Below are 18,450 nucleotides of genomic sequence, written 5' to 3' on the forward strand. Positions count from 1 at the left end.
GGGACGGCTTATTTTGTTTTTAATCCTTTTGGCTGTTATTGCTTTTGTGTTATTTTTTGTATGCCTACAGTGTTGTAGTATGTGCTGTCGGCAACTGCTAACCCTGCATCGCGGTTACTCAGCCCCGATATAGCTTACTGATGTACAAAAGAAAAGGGGGGACTGTTAAGGAAAAGTTAGCATATGTGACTCCATTTTGGTCTGGGGCCCACCATTGTCTAAAAGCAAGCACATCATGTACCAGGAGGAGTGTTCCTTAGATACTGCATTCCTGTGAAAACCCTCCCTTGTCTCCAGCCTGTCTTAAATCCCGGTTTCTGTTCTTTGTCTGTTCCTAACTCCCTGCCCCCTGGCCTTTTGATGTGGGCCTCCCATCCTGGTAAGAAAAGTTAATGATGCATTGCTTTAGGGCAGTAATAGTTTAGCAAGGGGAATGTACTTAGCTGGGATAGGTGGTAGATAAGGAAAGGGTTTGTTTATTGACTAAGGTTACCGCTGCACAAGGGCAACATGCTTTGTTAAAAGGTATATAATCTTTGTATAACCTGCATTCGGGGTCCCCTTCTGACTAGCAGTGGGGCACCACGCTCGAGTGTAATAAACTTAATATCTTTGGGAACTCTGCAGTTGTGGACTTTGTTCGTGTGCCTCAGCCTAGACTCGAAGTGCGCGTGACCTATCGGGTATAATTCGAAACAGTTGTTCCTTGCACTGAACTGACTCCCTTCCTCTGTTTTTGTCCTGCCAGGACAATGAAGCTGAACGAGCGAAGCGTGGCGCATTATGCCACATGTGACTCTCCGGCAGATCATGCTGGCTTCCTCCACAAGCGTGTCGAGCGGCACCACCACCACCACCACGCCACTTCCTACCACCGTCGCTGGTTCATCCTCAAGGGCAACCTGCTGTTCTATTTTGAAGATCGTGAGAGCCGGGACCCCCTGGGGCTTGTTGTGCTGGAGGGCTGCACCGTGGAACTGTGCGAGGCTGCCGAGGAGTTTGCCTTTGCCATCCGCTTCGATGATGCTGGTGCCAAGGCCTACGTGCTGGTGGCCGACTGCCAGGCCGCCATGGAGGGATGGGTGAAGGCGCTTTCACGAGCCAGCTTTGATTACATGCGTTTGGTGGTGAGAGAGCTGGAAAAGCAACTGGAGGATGCCCGTAAGAGCTTGGCTGCCTGCCACAAATCTCCAAGAAAGTCATCATCTGGCAGAAAAAGGCATTTGTCCAATCCTGCGATGGCGCTCGTCCAGGAGCAGCCTCCCATCTTGGAGAACGGTTACTCCACATGGGGCAGTGGTTACATCCCTGCAGGGGCCTCCTGTGCTGACCACGATGGGGGGTGTTCCAAACCCCCGCCTCTGCCTCCTCGCCGGCGCTTGGCAGCTGGCAGTGGATGCGGAGCACTCATCACCGGCCTCTCTTTGACTGGGCAGGAAAGCCCCATGTCTCCGGAGACAGCCTGTTTCTCCAAGCTACACAACTGGTACGGTCAGGAGATTGCGGAGATAAGGAGGGAGTGGCTGGAGAGCCAGAGGAGTGGGGAACTGTGAACTGGGGAAGGCAAGGCATGGAGTGACACCAAGCCCATTTCGACATTATTGTTGCTGTACTTGGTGACCTCTCTCCCATCCAGGAGAATAGCCAGATAAGTGACAATGTTTTCTCTCCTTCCTTTCTGGAATCATTGCATGTTGGGTGGGTGAGTGAGGTTGGGATCTAGGAGAGACACCAATCTTCCCAAGACCTCGTTTTCACCTTTGAGCCCTCAGACAGTGTATGTTCCCCTGTGGAATATTGCAGCAGGGCTGTAAAGTGTCAGGAACTGTAGATTTTGAATCTGGGATGGAGATTGTGGAGTGGGGTGTGTGTGACCAGACTTGCATACACAAAATGGGCATCACTCTGCTTCCGTTCAGGTGGCTGTTTTTATTCCCTACCAATCTGGACTGGATGGAGTGGTGTGTTTTATTGTTATGCCTTCTTTGAGTAATCTGTTCTGATTTATCGTCAGCAACTGAATGTTTGCTTAGGTTAGAGGTAAGGAGCATCTATTGCCTGTTAACTCTTAGAAAATGGCTTCTTATGTCACGCTCACATTCCTTCTGAGCCCCAGAGTAATCAATGGTGAATTAAGACTGGATTGAACAGAGTGGCTGAACTGGGCCCTTTGCTCTGAAGAGCACCTGAAGGTGTGTAGCTCTCACACCTCTCACTGGCCTGGACTCAAGCAGATTTGGGGCTGCATTGTTTGGGCTGGTCCATGGGCCATATTTCACCTTAATCAATCCCTGATGGTGCTTTACCCTAGTCTCAGTCTATCTGATTTGAATGGGCTCAGATTTATGGATATAGGACTCCCAGCCTTCAAAACTAGGATCAGATTCTTATACAATATATCCAGTAATGAATTATAGTATGGGTTGGCTAAAGAGAAGAAACATAAAAGGCCACCAAAGGATTCTGGATCATATGGTTGTATCAAGCATGAGGGCAGGTGTGACTCAATAACCAATAATTATTTACACAAGTCTGTGGTACCAACCGTTCCTCCCGCAGTAAATTCTTGACAGAGGTGAGGAGTGCAGGGATCTGTCACTGCCCATCTCGTTGCATATTATAGAATTAGCATATCTATAAGTGTATTTTAGGTGCTGTAGTATTTATGGTGGGTAAAAGGAGGCAGTGTGAGGTAGGGGCATGGTGATACTTGGGTGCGCACCACCTTTCACAAAAAAACCCAACCCAACCCAAACCCTGCTAAACCTATCAGACAGACTTGCAGAGACCGCCACAAACTCATATTTTCCCCTCTCTGAATGTGAGCTTGGAAGCAAGACTCCCAGAGAGGCAGCAAATTCTGGACTGAACCAAAGGTCAGGAGAACAGAACTCCCAAATTCTAATCTTGCTCTAGCACTGATGTGCTGTGGCGCCCTGGCCAAGTCAATTAACCTCAGACTCTCCTTCTGTAAAATGGGGATAATAATACTTCTTTACCTCCCAAAGGCTTCTGTTGTTAACCTCAGTACAGCGTGTTGATTGTGCAAAGTGTTGTATGTGGTACATGGTCACGGTTCTTAGGGTATGGCTGAGGACACTAATTGTCCAGACCCAAATTTTGGCTGGGTCTTTCTGATGATACTGTAGCTGAGCCCCTACTCCCAAAAGTGGGGCCTCATCACTGGAACACACACATACAACGCAGAAGGGGAGGAGAAAATCAGTGGAGGAGGGACAAAGATAATCGTGCACTCTGTAGGGATGGGGCAGAGGGGGAAGGGCATGAAGAGAGGCATTTGGGGTTAAGAGAGACTCACCAGTGTGTCACTGACGCTGTTGTGAATCAAGTCCATAGCGTCTATAAATGAAAATGAGTTGAGAGAGAGGCTGCTAGGCCACAAATTGCTGTTAAAAAGGTAGTTGGGCTTCGGCGGGGATAAAGATACATGGACAAATAGTCCAGGGACTGTGTAAAAAGCTGGTGGAAAATATTATGTAGAGAGAGTATTTATAATTTTCCTACTCTTTCCTTTTATCCTCTTAGTAGGAACTTTGTTTCAGAGCAGAACACGTTGTGCAGACCCCTGCTACCAGCCAAAGAATGTTTTTAACAATGTTTTTAATTACATGTACCATTAATGAACCATACCGTGAGAGCAATGAGCGTCTCTGGCTTGTGCACTAATAGGCTACTGGGGCACTTCTTGGCTGGTTGAAGCATTCAGTCTTGTTCTTCACAATGTGCAGGAGAAGCTTCCAAAAGCACAAAGGGAGTCACGCCTCCAACTTCCAATGCTTTGGGTGCCTAGCGCCCTGTTGTAAATCTCAAATGGCGCGACTTTGATCTGTGAACAACATAATCTGTGTATCTCTTATTCACTGCTGCATTTCGGTTTCTTTATAGTGTTCTTTGGCTGAAATCCCCACCCCTTTACCTGTATCATATCTACTACATTCATGAGTTAAAGGGGACACTGCCAACTAGTGCAGGCTCCAAGTTCTGTTTTGTCCTGGGGTTTTTTGGTTGGGGATGCAGAAAGTGTTTATAAAAGTTAATGTGGAGAGAAATATTTTTGAGACTTTTTAAAGTCTATAAAAACCAGCTGTATTTGGAAGCTTAAACCTTCCCTGTCACTGTTGGAAACCCAAAGACACCAGCAATTTGCTGGTGCCTGAGAACCATGAAGTGAAAATGACTGAAAGAGAAAATAAGTAATCCAGCCTGTTTTGCTGTTGGAGCTGAAATTGGAATAGTATAATTGATTTAAGTCAGTTTTATTTTTAAGATTCTTCTCATTTTAATAAGACTAAGTAGTGTTACTAATACTCCTAAAAGCTTTATTTTAATATTTTTATTTTGCCTATCCCATTACATAGTTTTCACGCTATCTGGCTTCATAGCTAGTGTGTGTGCTAAATAGTTATTTTTGAAGTGTGACCCACAGTGTTCTCTTCAAGCATCCAGTGTTTTTCTAATGATTTTTTTGGTCTTTATATCCCTAAGTCCTGTGAACCAGGGGCAGGATACCAGTGTCTGTGTTTGGGATAATTTTGTTTATTAATGATCAGAAACTAAAACATTGAGTGATATTTGTGCTTCCCCTACAAATGTTTTTGAGACTTCATTTGGTTATGGGGTGCAGCATGACTTTAGATGCACTGATTTAGGGTTTTCATCATCCCTTTCCCACCTCAGTTTCATATTAGGTATTGGCACCTGGTGTCTTTAAAAAAAAATCATATTTGGGTCTGTGCAAAGATCTGCTCATGTGTAGTTAGTTTTCTTTGCTGGCTGAGCAAAGGCAAGTGCTCCTTTAGGCGGGGGATCAGTTAACTAGTGTGTGTGTGCACCACTGCCTTCTATTGGATAGAATATCAAACCTGCTTATCAGTCCTGCTGGCTGTGCCCTTGAACTGCTCCCTAGGCAGAAGGTGAGGACTTCTGTTCCCTGATATTGCAGTTGAGTTGGTTAATGGACCATTCTGCCTTTGCATCTTCAGGCACAGATCATTACAGGGCAAGGGAGACATGTCATTGCCTGCCAGCACAGTCTCCCCTGCAAAAATTTGAGACATAGCTTTTAGCCAAACTTTTTTCTCCCAATCATTTAGGTTGGGGTTGCTTATTCTTTTACACCCCCCCCCCGCCCCTTTCATTATTCTTAAACAGTGAAAATCTCTGAACAGAACAGAATTTCTAGCAAAAGAGGACTGAATATTTTAAAGTTTGATAGCTGTCCCTCTGAAGTTATTCAAGATGCTGTCTTTTCAAATAAATCTTTGGTACAATATGAAAAGCTCTTTCTGTCATATATGGGAGGAAAATGCTTGATAAAATTTCAGTAATAGAGGGAGGCTGGTGGTTCTGGTATGTTTTTCACGAGCTCTGCCAAAGATTGGGTCTGATCCTGCCAAAGTAATAATTGAAGTCATTGTACTCTTCTGAGGAAGGGTTTTCATCTCCAGACCCGTTTGCTTTATAGCTTTATTTACCTACACTTTGTTGTTAAAAAAATCCAACCACTATGATGTTTACCACTTGGTTCAAATTGAGACAGGGCTGATAGTAACCAAAATACGTCATCTGGTGGACCCATGTGAATTTAGGGTTGCAGACTATTTCCCAGTGGCATACTTGTTCCCAGCCAATTGAAGTGTTTTTTGTGATGTTTTAGTAGAGAGGCCAAAGGTTCAAATAGCCATGGAGATTGACCTGCCTGCTCACCCATACAGGTGGCATCTCCAGACGAGTAACAGGAGGTGATGGTCGGAAGCTTGCACCTATGGTGTATTTGGTCTGTGGATTAAGTGGAGATGAGTCTCCAGTTCTGCTAATCTAGCATCTTTCGCCAGCACCAAATTCACTGGTAAAGTCTGTACAATTTAACAAAGAACACTAAAAACAACTTGCAGTATGTTTCTCCCTAGTTACCGTGAAGTGTTTAAGTACTTTAAGTAGATATTGTATTTTTTTAAAGAAGGCAGTTTTGCATGGCCTTTATTTTATATAAAAACAGTATATTATTGTGCATTTAATTGTTAACATTTGTATTTTGTATTTTAAGCTAGTAATACTAAATAAACAGGTTTTGAATTCGGACTGTGTATTGAGATCGATTGAATCAGAGAGACAGTTTTAAATGACCCCCAACATCAGGGCTACCACAGCCTAACAGCTCTAGCCACTCATAACTTTTTTGCAGATATTCAGCTTCTGTTTTCCTTTTCTTAATTACATGCTCCATTCCAAACATTGGTGCACCTTTTGACTTGAGTTGTGTAAAGCTGTGTTTTGCTTTGTATAGTAACCAGGCTGTGGGGGGAAATAACTTAAATGAGCTGAGGGATGGAATTACAGAGCCCTACTGAGGACACTCCAGTGTCTTGGAAGCGTGGGCTCCGTATACTATATGCCAGCATTACTTCATCTGCCACTGATGTGGAATGTAGCAGCTATTTAACACTACACTGCAGTGTACAGATCCAAACAGATCAAGACATCAATAAAAAATCTGACATAAAAGAAACTACATGGGAATTTTAGGTCAAAAGAATGCAATTATTAGAATTGCATCCGATGAAGTGAGCTGTAGCTCACGAAAGCTTATCCTCAAATAAATTTGTTAGTCTTTAAGGTGTTATAAGTACTCCTTTATCTTTTTGCGGATACAGACTAACACGGCAGCTACTCTGAAACCAATTATTCTTGTTAGCCCTAATGTCCTAGACAGATCCTCAATACTCTCTACGCTAACAAAAATGCTTTCTCGATATAACAGCCAAGCAATAAGGGCCTTGGTTTTATCTCAAAGACGGCAGCACGGTATTGGAGCACTAACACAATACTGACTCGGAAAAGTGTGTCCTGTGGTGCTTCAGCTCTTCCTGCTGTACACAGGTTTTCATTTAAAGTTCTTCCATCCAAACTCTGACCCCATTTAGCCTATGTAATCTGACGAGAGTGCCACAGCCAATGAGGAACAGTCTGTCTGGTTAGACTTTTTCTGTTCATTAAAGGGTTCTCACAACAAAATTTTTGATCGCCTCAGAGTGCGGCCACTAACTCTTGCTGGTGGCCGCCCTGACAGTGTTTCCTAAAATACTTTAGGAAACACAAATGAATATGCACGTATACATGTCCAAATCATTGTAATTTATTTATGTAGGATTTTTTTTGTAGACTCAATAATAAATATAATATACAGTTGTCTTTATTCTTTACTGGACCTAAACGGAATAGAAATACAAATAAGGTGCTTTGCGTGTTCTTGTCTTTTTTCTTATTGTTTCTTTTGTTTTTTTGGTTCCTTTTTTTTTTTTTTTTTAGACTTGCTAGCTACTAAGTCTGCTGTGAAAAGGTGATATTAGCAAACACACAAATATCACTTTTCACAGCAGATTTACTCAGCCCTGGCAGTCCCGGGGACAAATTGAGCCCTGGATGGGGAGGTGGGTAAGGAGGCAGTGGGAGCCAGGGGCAATGGGGCACTAGGGGAGGCAGCAGGGGCCAGAGGTGATGGGAGGGGTGGTGAGCTCAAGGAATGAAGCCCAAAGCCCTCTGGCTGGAGCCTGCTATCTGCAACCCCAGGGCTGAAGCCCAACCCCACCGCAACCCTGGGAAGGTGGGAAACTCACCAGCTTGTGTGTCCCTAGAGAGGGGCCACTGCTTCCCCCCACCCCAAGCCACCCAAGAGGCTGTAGCCGCAAGAAAAGCCCCTGGTGGCCACATTTGAGAAACACTGAAAGTCCATTCTACTGTGTCAGAGGCTGCCTCTTCAGGAGTGTGGCTAAGGGGAGGTGACAGTGATTCTACTGGGAGGGTGGGGTCCTTGCAGAGCCCGCTGTGACTCAAGAACCCCTTAATGCCAACTTGGTTACAGGAATATCCAGACACTGGTATGTGCATTCTGGTTCACCAAAGAATGTTGTGTGAAGGTTTTAAATTAAAGCTGGGATCACACTGGTCATTACTAGCATTGCAAATATATGTTCAGGTATTCAAAATATGTTTGTAGATTCTATATCACAGCAGAGGTGGAGAAACAGGCTTTCTGTCAGATGAGAGATGATTATTCACCTGTCTCTCAGTCTGGATGTTAGTTAAGCATTGTAAGCAAACACAATGGATGCCCATTTACATATATTTCAGAATAGCAGCCGTGTTAGTCTGTATCCACAAAAATTTGTTAGTCTCTAAGGTGCCACAAGTACTCCTGTTCCATTCACATATGAAATCAACAGATAAATGTGAAGTCAGCAGCAGTAACCAGGAAAATTAAGCCATGAGTGGTTATCCCATCTGAGTAGAGTGTGCACTTTGGGGATATAAGTAGAAGGCAAAGACGACACACCCTTTATCCTGCACCTAGGAGATAAATAGACAGTGCATTTAACATTCATAAAAATGGGACCTCAGCCAACCTTGGCTCAAATGCTGCAAAAGACTTTGAGGGGTGAGAGAAACTTCTTGAGCCTGGTCTACACTAGGAGTTTAGGTCGAATTTAGCAGCGTTAAATTGATGTAAACCTGCACCCGTCCACACGATGAAGCCCTTTTTATCAACTTAAAGGGCTCTTAAAATCGATTTCCTTACTCCACCCTGACAAGTGGATTAGCGCTTAAATCGGCCTTGCCAGGTCGAATTTGGGGTACTGTGGATGCAATTAGATGGTATTGGCCTCCGGGAGCTATCCCAGAGTGCTCTATTGTGACCGCTCTGGACAGCACTCTCAACTCAGATGCACTGGCCAGGTAGACAGGAAAAGGCCCGCAAACTTTTGAATTTCAATTTCCACTTTGCATGGTCACCTGCAGCTTGCCATGCTGGCCAGAGCTCATCACCAGAGGTGACCATGCAGAGCTCATCAGCAGAGGTGACCATGATGGAGTCCCAGAATCGCAAAAGAGTTCCAGCATGGACCGAACGGGAGGTACGGGATCTGATCGCTGTATGGGGAGAGGAATCTGTGCTATCAGAACTCCGTTCCAGTTTTCGAAATGCCAAAACATTTGTCAAAATCTCCCAGGGCATGAAGGACAGAGGCCATAAGAGGGACCTGAAGCAATGCCGCATGAAACTTAAGGAGCTGAGGCAAGCCTATCAGAAAACCAGAGAGGCAAACGGCCGCTCCGGGTCAGAGCCCCAAACATGCCGCTCCTATGATGAGCTGCATGCCATTTTAGGGGGTTCAGCCACCACTACCCCAGCTGTGTTGTTTGACTCCTTCAATGGAGATGGAGGCAACACAGAAGCAGGTTTTTGGGACGAGGAAGATGATGATGATGAAGTTGTAGATAGCTCACAGAAAGCAAGCGGAGAAACCGGTTTTCCCGACAGCCAGGAACTGTTTCTCACCCTGGACCTAGAGCCAGTACCCCCCGAACCCACCCAAAGCTGCCTCCCAGACCTGCCAGGTGGAGAAGGGACCTCTGGTGAGTGTACCTTTTAAAATACTATACATGGTTTAAAAGCAAGCATGTGAAAGGATTAATTTGCCCTGGCATTTGCGGCTCTCCTGGATGTACTCCCAAAGCCTTTGCAAAAGGTTTCTGGGGAGGGCAGCCTTATTGTGTCCATCATGGTAGGATACTTTACCACTCCAGGCCAGTAGCACGTACTCGGGAATCATTGTAGAACAAAGCATTGCAGTATATGTTTGCTGGCGTTCAAACAACAGCCGTTCTTTATCTCTCTGTGTTATCCTCAGGAGAGTGATATCATTCATGGTCACCTGGTTGAAATAGGGTGCTTTTCTTAAGGGGACATTCAGAGGTGCCCGTCCCTGCTGGGCTGTTTGCCTACGGCTGAACAGAAATGTTCCCCGCTGTTAGCCACGGGGAGAGGTGAGGGGCTAGCCACATGGTGGGGGGAGGCAAAATGCAACCTTGGAACGAAAGCACATGTGCTGTGTATGTAATGTTAACAGCAAGGTTTACCGTGAAAGAGTGTAGCCATTGTTCTAGAAAATGTGTCTTTTTAAATACCACTGTCTCTTTTTTTTTTTTCTCCACCAGCTGCATGTGTTTCAAGGATCACAGGATCTTTTCCTTCCCAGAGGCTAGAGAAGATTAGAAGGCGAAAAAAACGCACTCGTGATGAAATGTTCTCTGAGCTCATGCTGTCCTCCCACACTGACAGAGCACAGACAAATGCGTGGAGGCAGACAATGTCAGAGTGCAGGAAAGCACAAAATGACCGGGAGGAGAGGTGGCGGGCTGAAGAGAGTAAGTGGCGGGCTGAAGACAGGGCTGAAGCTGAAAGGTGGCGGCAGTGTGATGAGAGAAGGCAGGATTCAATGCTGAGGCTGCTGGAGGATCAAACCAATATGCTCCAGCGTATGGTTGAGCTGCAGGAAAGGCAGCAGGAGCACAGACCGCCGCTACAGCCCCTGTGTAACCAACAGCCCTCCTCCCCAAGTTCGATAGCCTCCTCACCCAGACGCCTAAGAACGTGGTGGGGGGGCCTCTGGCCACCCGGCCACTCCACCCCGGAGGATTGCCCAAGCAACAGAAGGCTGGCATTCAATAAGTTTTAAAGTTTTAAACTTTTAAAGTGCTGTGTGGCCTTGTCCTTCCCTCCTCCACCACCCCTCCTGGTGCTTCTCTCCTCCACCACCCCTCCTGGGCTACCTTGGTAGTTATCCCCCTATTTGTGTGATGAATGAATAAAGAATGCATGAATGTGAAGCAACAATGACTTTATTGCCTCTGCAAGCGGTGATCGAAGGGAGGAGGGGAGGGTGGTTAGCTTACAGGGAAGTAGAGTGAACCAAGGGGTGGGGGGTTTCATCAAGGAGAAACAAACAGAACTTTCACACCGTAGCCTGGCCAGTCAGGAATCTGGTTTTCAAAGCTTCTCTGATGCGCACCGCGCCCTCCTGTGCTCTTCTAACCGCCCTGGTGTCTGGCTGTGCGAAACAAGCAGCCAGGAGATTTGCTTCAACTTCCCACCCCGCCATAAACGTCTCCCCCTTACTCTCACAGATATTGTGGAGCGCACAGCAAGCAGTAATAACAGTGGGAATATTGGTTTCACTGAGGTCTAACCGAGTCAGTAAACTGCGCCAGCGCGCTTTTAAATGTCCAAATGCACATTCTACCACCATTCTGCACTTGCTCAGCCTGTAGTTGAACAGCTCCTGACTACTGTCCAGGCTGCCTGTGTATGGCTTCATGAGCCAGGGCATTAAGGGGTAGGCTGGATCCCCAAAGATAACTATAGGCATTTCAACATCCCCAACGGTTATTTTCTGGTCTGGGAATAAAGTCCCTTCCTGCAGCTTTTGAAACAGACCAGAGTTCCTGAAGATGCGAGCGTTATGTACCTTTCCCGGCCATCCCACGTTGATGTTGGTGAAACGTCCCTTGTGATACACCAGTGCTTGCAGCACTATTGAAAAGTACCCCTTATAGTTTATGTACTCGCCGGCTTGGTGCTCCGGTGCCAAGATAGGTATATGGGTTCCGTCTATGGCCCCACCACAGTTAGGGAATCCCATTGCAGCAAAGCCATCCACTATGACCTGCATATTTCACAGGGTCACTACCCTTGATAGCAGCAGATCTTTGATTGCATTGGCTACTTGCATCACAGCAGCCCCCACAGTAGATTTGCCCACTCCAAATTGATTCCCGACTGACCGGTAGCTGTCTGGCGTTGCAAGCTTCCACAGGGCTATCGCCACTCGCTTCTCAACTGTGAGGGCTGCTCTCATCTTGGTATTCTTGCCTCTCAGGGCAGGGGAAAGCAAGTCACAAAGTTCCATGAAAGTGCCCTTACACATGCAAAAGTTTCGCAACCACTGTGAATTGTCCCAGACCTGCAACACTATGCGGTCCCACCAGTCTGTGCTTGTTTCCCGAGCCCAGAATCGGCGTTCCACCGCATGAACCTGCTCCATTAGCACCATGATGCCCACATTGCCAGGGCCCATGCTTTGAGAGAAGTAGGTGTCCATGTCCTCATCACTCACGTCACCGCGCTGACGTCGCCTACTCGACCGGTATCGCTTTGCCAGGTTCTGGTGCTGCATATACTGCTGGATAATGCGCGTGGTGTTTAATGTGCTCCTAATTGCCAAAGTGATCTGAGCGGGCTCCATGCTTGCCATGGTATGGCGTCTGCACAGAAAAAAGGTGCAGAACGATTGTCTGCCGTTGCCCTGACGGAGGGAGGGGCGACTGACAACATAGCTTACAGGGTTGGCTTACAGGGAATTAAAATCAACAAAGGGGGTGGCTTTGAGAGAAACTGAATGGCCCCTCAAGGATAGAACTCAAAACTGGGTTTAGCAGGCCGTTGATTTCACAGAGGGAGGGAGGAGAAAATGAATACAAAACAAATCTGGTCTATTTCTTGTTTTGAGCCACTTCATCTACCTTTATACATCTTGCTGGCAGCAGACTGGTCAGTACAACCACTAGCCATCATCTCCTCCTGGGTGCTTGGTAGAAGACGGTGCAGTATGACGACTAGCCATTATCTTCTGCTAGCTGGAGGTTAAAAGACAGCGCACTGCTGGTAGGACTCAGTCGCCACGAGACGAAACAAGGGAAATGACCTGGTTGAGTCACTCCCATGTTTGCCCAGGTGCCTGGTTAAAAGAGCACCCAGGACTACGTTGATGACGGCTAACAGTCATACTGCACTGTCTGCTGCCAAAAGGCAATAAACTGCTGCTGTGTAGCAATGCAGTACCACGTCTGCCAGCACCCAGGAGACATACGGTGACGGTTAGCTGAGCGGGCTCCATGCTTGCCATGGTATGGCGTCTGCACAGGTAACTCAAGAAAAAAGGCACAAAACGATTGTCTGCCCTTGCTTTCACGGAGGGAGGGAGGGAACGGGGGCCTGACAGTATGTACCCAGAACCACCCGCGACAGTGTTTTAGCCCCATCAGGCGCAGGGATTTCTACCCAGAATTCAAATGGGCGGCGGAGACTGCGGGAACTGTGGGATAGCCACCCACAGTGCAACACTCCGGAAGTTGACGGTGGCCTCGGTACTGTGGACACACTCCGCCAACTACATGCACTTAGAGCATTTGTGTGGGGACACACACAATCATCTGTATAAAAACGCTTTCTACAAAACCGACTTCTATAAATTCGACCTAATTTCGTAGCATAGACATACCCTTAAGTAACCTGTCAGTTAAGTTTAGTCTCTAGAAAGCATGTTACATCTGTTCTGCTATATAGTTTATATGTAACTATCACTTGACTTTTGAATGTTTGATAATCTTATTCCTGTTTTTACTCTCCTTACATCTGAGTAATGTGATATTCCGCAAGGTGCTGCCCTGGAGTTAAATCACACAGGCTGATGTGTCCACGGTTCCCCTGGGCACAGCAGAGTTGGTATTTCTGAGCATGTTCAGTGGTCAAGGAGCAGGTCCGGTGACCAGACAGCAACTGTGAAAAAAGGGGAGAGGGGTTGGGGGGAAAAAAGGCACCTAGATAAGCAAAAGTCCCAACACAGGGTACTGTCCCTATAAAAACGGGACATCTGGCCGCCCTCAGCAGGACCCTGCAGGGCTGTGCGAAAGGGACTGGGGAGGGGAGCACCGCCTGTCACGCGGCAGGGCGCAGTCACGCCTGGCATAGCCCGGGGACAGCGCGTGACTAACGGGCTGGGGAGGGCAGAGAGCGGACACCCGCAGGGGCGGGGGGAAGAGAAGGTGACTCACAGGCCTGGGCACCCTGAGCCCCGCCACGCCCAGAGCTGGGCTAACGTAGCACAAACTGTCAGCCCCTGCTCTGCCCTCGCTCTCCTCCGCATGCGCACTGGAGCCAGCCGCTTTACCCCAAAGCCCCCACCCCTCCCCGGTCATCGCGAGATTTGAGGAGGCGGCGGCGCCCCGGGGACAACTCGGGCGCGTCGCTATAGCAGCGCGGGCCGGGGCAGGGCGGCCGACGGCAGGAAGATGGCGGCTCTGGCGGGACGCTTGTTGGCGGCAGCGGCCGGTTCCCGGGGGCGGGCGGGGCCCGGCGGGCCGCGGAACGGATCTGCGGTGACCGTCGTGCCTGCGCGGAGCGAGACCATCACTCGCAGCGGAGCCATTTTACCCAAGCCGGCCAAAGTGAGTGAGGGGTGAGGGGCGTAGTCCGGCTGGGGGAGCAACCAATCGCAGATCGCGGTCAGCGGCCGGCTGGGGTTAGTGACAGAGCGTTGGCCAATCAGAGTACAAACCATTTCATTGAGGGGCGGGATTAAAAGTGAGGGTCCGGCCCAGTGGGAATGGCTCTGCGGGGGCTCTTGGAATGCGGAAGCGCCCCCAGGTGGCGGCACCGCTGCGAGGGGGGCGCCATGTCACCTGGCTGGCTGGCTGGCGGGCGGGCGAACCACAGGCCCGGCGCTGCCCGCTGGCAGGATGGGAATTCCCCCCCCCCCCCCACGCCTGGGGGTGTCCCGGGTGAGGGCTCGGCCGCAGGGCAGCCGGACACCCCCCCCCCCCGCCGCCGGCTCCCCAGGCAGCTGCCGCTGTGGTGGGACGGGGAGGAGGGAAGGGAACCGCCACGGCACCCGGCCCGGAAGCGAGGGCGCTGGTTCGGCAGCAGGACGCTGGGGGTCGAAGTCCCTTCCCGCGGGCCGGCGACCGGTGCCCCGTGTGGGGTCACAGTGCTCTGGGCGTCAGGCCTCCTGGGCGGAACACTTTGCTGAGGCACAGAGGAGCCTGGAAGATGCGGCACGACGGAAGCTCTGCGGCAGCCGGGTGTGGGGCGGGGCTGAGGGTTAGTGAACAGGCTGGGTTGTTGAGTCCAGTGTGTGCCACACAGCGACCTTTTCAAGAGGGCTGCGTGGGACGGGAGAAACCAGAGTGTCCGACTGCCCCGTGACAATCCCGTTATAACAGATTCGAGTTAAGTCCTGTGGGCTCAGGCTGTGGTCTTGTCAGGTCTCGTAAGCTGAACAGGATGGGTGGGGCCTGGGATCAGTACTTGCGTGGGACAAGTCATACTGTGGTAATACTGGAAATGGTATTGGCGATCACTGAGGTGGCCATCTTTCCTCTGAGTTATTACAGAACCAGCTGTCCAGCATGGTACTGGGGACATGGTATTACCTGAGGTGCAGTTTTTCAGGTAGGCCAGAAAATAAAAACCCTGGTCATTCCTGGTTATTAAGAAATCCCATGACACTTTTTGCAAGAGTAAGATTCTTAAACCCACTAGTCAAATTCTGGGTCAAGTAGTTAATCAGCCTTCCTAAAACTTCCCGTAGAGTTTATAGTGCGGAAGTTCTTCTTCACTTTCCTTCCTTGATACAAACAGAACTGCCTTTTTCCAGGTGTATTACGGTGGTGGCCGAGTGTTCCCTGTGTATTTAATCCATAAAACACTTTAGGATGCTGCAGGATGAATGGTGCTATAGAATAATTAATAAAATTGCTTTGTAACAAAGAGCTCAGTTGATGAACATAGAGGATTTCACAATTCTGTTTAATAGTATTCAATGTTCTGCCTAACTTTTAAATGACTATTGATTGGGTTTATACCACCATTTCCTTAGGGAGACTGTTCTGCCTAGTAAAGTCCCTTCTGTTCAATAAAATATGTCTTGTTGGAGGACCTTGTTACAATATGGTTTAGTCTTCCAGTGGAAATGGGGTTGGAGGCATGTTATATACATGTTTCCAAAGGGTACTACAACTTTGCGAAGTCCAATAGCACAATTTGGGAATATGGGTAAAATACAGAATGATGTCACATATGCTACAAGACTGTGCTGTCAGTGTTTGGGAACAGAATTGCTCTAGCTGGGTATCTTAATATAGAAGATAATTACATTGTAGAGGAAATGTAGATGTTTTAGTCCTGTTACTCCTTATCACCCAGAAGAATTCTTCTGGTTCCTTACACACTTAATTTTTTTTTTCATTCTAATCTTTAATCAGTTTTGTTTCTTTTCTCTGAATTCCCTCTAGGTAATTAATATCTTTCTGAATGCTCAAAACAGAACACAGTATTCTAGGTGTGGTCTCAGAAGTTTAAAGTTCCCTCCTTGCTCTGTCTATTAGATTAATGCACATCAGTTGATCCAAAATGGAACTTGCTGATAGAGATTAATTTGTTTTGACTGAACATGTATAGATGCCCTTTGGCCTCCTACGAGTATTTACCGTTGTGATCCCTTTCCTCTACGTTGGGACTCAAATCAGTAAGAATTTTGCAGCCTTGCTCGAGGAACATGATATCTTTGTCCCAGAGGATGATGATGATGATGATTAAAGGTATGACATCAGTGCCACTAACAGTTCAATTACTTGTATTACCTGTTTGGCATGGGAGAGGGAGGGGATTATGTAACTGGGTGATGCAGACTGCTACTGCTTTGGAAAACTGCTGCACATTCAGTACGGGTGCTTGATCCCATAAAAACCTGCAGCTGTACTACCTCTGTCTGTGTTCTTATATATATGCTGGCTCCGGATCAGACCTTATCAGTATTTGAATGAGACCTAGTCTAAAGAATACATAAATGCTATAGGTGACACTTGCTTTTGAGCTAGTACTAAACTGATAATGTGCCCAAAGTCTTGTCATTTGGGTCAGATATAAAACAAACTGGCTATGTGTAGTGACTACAGAATTTGATTGTTCATATTATTATTTGTATTACCATAGCACAGTGGTGCCCAAACTTTTCCTCTCATGCCCCCCCTTACCTCTAATGGAATGTGTCCGCGCTCCTCTGGTTGGGAGCAGGGCCAGAGCTGCAGCTGGGTAGTGTTCCCTCCCCATGTTCCTGCTGCATCCCCCCCCCCCCATGTTCCTCCATGCCCCCCTAGGGGGGCATGCCCCACAGTTTGGGGACCATTGCCATAGCACATTGCAAGTATAGTAGGGGTAGTTTAGGTGTCCTAAGCTAATTCCAATTTTATTACATTCTGCCTACTTAAAATATCCCGTTAATTCATAGGATGACTTGTATTCCATACTAAAGCTTGCATTCTCACGTTGTGATTGATCCTTTGTATGCAGTCTTAAGAGTACTCAGATCTTGCAGGCTGAAGATTTATTTAAATGATGATGGTTTATAATAATGAAGATTAAACTTTGGTTGCTCCCAGTCTTGTATTATTTCAACTCTCTATCTACTCTACATCGAATATTGCTTAATGAGGACAAGGCAAGTGGCATAAGATGAAATGGGGTAATATATTTTATGTGGCGTGCATGTGTTTCCTTTAGAGGTTCAGCAGCACAAACATTCTATAATTTTTCCATATCAGTTTAGTTAATACATATCCTTTGTTAACCCTCTTTTCCATGGTCCCCTGGCCATGTTTTCCTCTGAGAAGTTCGCAGTTACTGTCAAATTGGTGCATTCCGTTTTCAGCCACACAATCAACTTAAATTGTGTATAGTTATCAGCACAGGAAGCTTGTTTCACATGACTCTGCTTTTGGGCTTTGCTCTTGTTAATTATGGAGTGGAACCAGTATTGTCTAGCTGAAGAATAGCATGGGGCTGTTCCATAGTGCTGGCTAACTTTTTTTTTTTTTTTTTTTTACCTCTTTGCAGCATTGTAATGGAAGAACAGAAAGGAGAAAGCCATAAACAAAGAACTGGTTCTGACATCACTGTCTCCTCATGCCCCTCCCTCATTTTAAAGAGGAAAGGAGGCGCAGTTGGACCTCCCTCTGTACCAATGAATGTTTTCTTCATGTCTGTGTGGCAGTTGGGAAGGGATGTATATACAATAGGTCCAGCAACCCTTGCCTGCTGTACCTTTCACCTCCTGAGAACATTTGGGTTTCTGTAATAATGAGCATGGGCAGTATAAATGATTAAATTATGAATAAAGAATGGCAGACTGAACCATATAAGGGTTTGTTATCTTTTTTTCATGCTTGTCAGCTAAGTTCCTGTTAATTAGCATCAATGCTTCAGACTTTATGTTCTTATTTCTTTTTGGCTAAGGTTCTGTCACTTCTTTTGCTCTATTGAAAGTATATAAAAGGACCCCACTAGGCTGAAATCTATTGCATTGCTTTAAAACCTGTCAGTTGACTATAGAAAAATAATTCATGTTGGAATATGCAAGGCCACTGCAGGTGGACTCACCTGCTTTGAAAGGCAGTCACTGCAAATCACTGGACCTAGGGTTACTAAATGCTATAGCAGGTTGCATGGGAGCATTAAGTACTATTAACTTCACCTCACCTTAAAATGCAACTTTAAGATTGCAGAGTTAAAATTAATAAGTCAGCTAATGCAGAGAATAAAACTCTTAAATACCAAATGTCAACTATACCATGTATATTTTGTGGCATTTCATAAACAATGAAATAGTCAGCTAGACACTTTACCAGAAATTACTCCATATCTGCACTGAACAGTCCTATCAGAAACCTAATGTGTTTCATGTTCTGACTATGTGCAAACCATAATGCTATAAATTTAGTTTTCTGGACTTTTTGTTTTTTAAAGGTACTTACTGT

General features: G+C 46.8%; 2 protein-coding genes across 13 annotated transcripts in view; both read left to right on the top strand.

Moving 5' to 3' along the window:
• PHETA2 (PH domain containing endocytic trafficking adaptor 2) overlaps positions 1–10,076 on the top strand; it is a 32,407-nt gene extending 22,331 nt beyond the window's left edge. For 7 of the 11 annotated variants that reach the window (XM_037882904.2, XM_043544355.1, XM_043544354.1 and 4 more), the window contains one exon: positions 749–6,102. In XM_037882904.2, the coding sequence (XP_037738832.1) occupies positions 753–1,553 (801 nt within the window). In that variant the 5' untranslated portion in view covers positions 749–752 and the 3' untranslated portion in view covers positions 1,554–6,102. Of the gene's footprint in view, positions 1–699; positions 6,103–10,017 lie in introns of those variants that run through there. The other 4 variants (XM_043544359.1, XM_043544366.1, XR_006290092.1 and 1 more) reach the window with 3 other exon arrangements.
• A 3,670-nt stretch (positions 10,077–13,746) lies between these two features.
• On the top strand, positions 13,747–17,832 carry SMDT1 (single-pass membrane protein with aspartate rich tail 1). Of its 2 annotated transcripts, none has more exons than XM_037882963.2 (3): positions 13,747–14,085; positions 15,031–15,088; positions 16,097–16,231. In XM_037882963.2, exons 1-3 carry the CDS (start codon positions 13,930–13,932, stop codon positions 16,165–16,167), a joined length of 285 nt encoding a protein of 94 aa, XP_037738891.1. In that variant the 5' UTR covers positions 13,747–13,929; the 3' UTR covers positions 16,168–16,231. The 2 variants fall into 2 exon arrangements, with proteins under 2 accessions (XP_037738891.1, XP_007053392.3); XM_007053330.4 differs by lacking the exon at positions 15,031–15,088 and adding an exon at positions 17,531–17,832 and having other exon boundaries at positions 13,754–14,085; positions 16,097–16,236.
• Positions 17,833–18,450: the final 618 nt, after the last annotated feature.

This window comes from Chelonia mydas, chromosome 1 (genome assembly GCF_015237465.2).
Source record: "Chelonia mydas isolate rCheMyd1 chromosome 1, rCheMyd1.pri.v2, whole genome shotgun sequence".
Taxonomy (NCBI): Eukaryota; Metazoa; Chordata; order Testudines; family Cheloniidae; genus Chelonia; species Chelonia mydas.

Bases quoted from the DNA above. Each gene is read 5' to 3' on its own strand.
- SMDT1 (XM_007053330.4), top strand. From the start codon at position 13,930: ATGGCGGCTCTGGCGGGACGCTTGTTGGCGGCAGCGGCCGGTTCCCGG. The intron at 14,086-16,096 runs GTGAGTGAGGGG...GAACATGTATAG, and splicing joins TTTTACCCAAGCCGGCCAAA to ATGCCCTTTGGCCTCCTACG.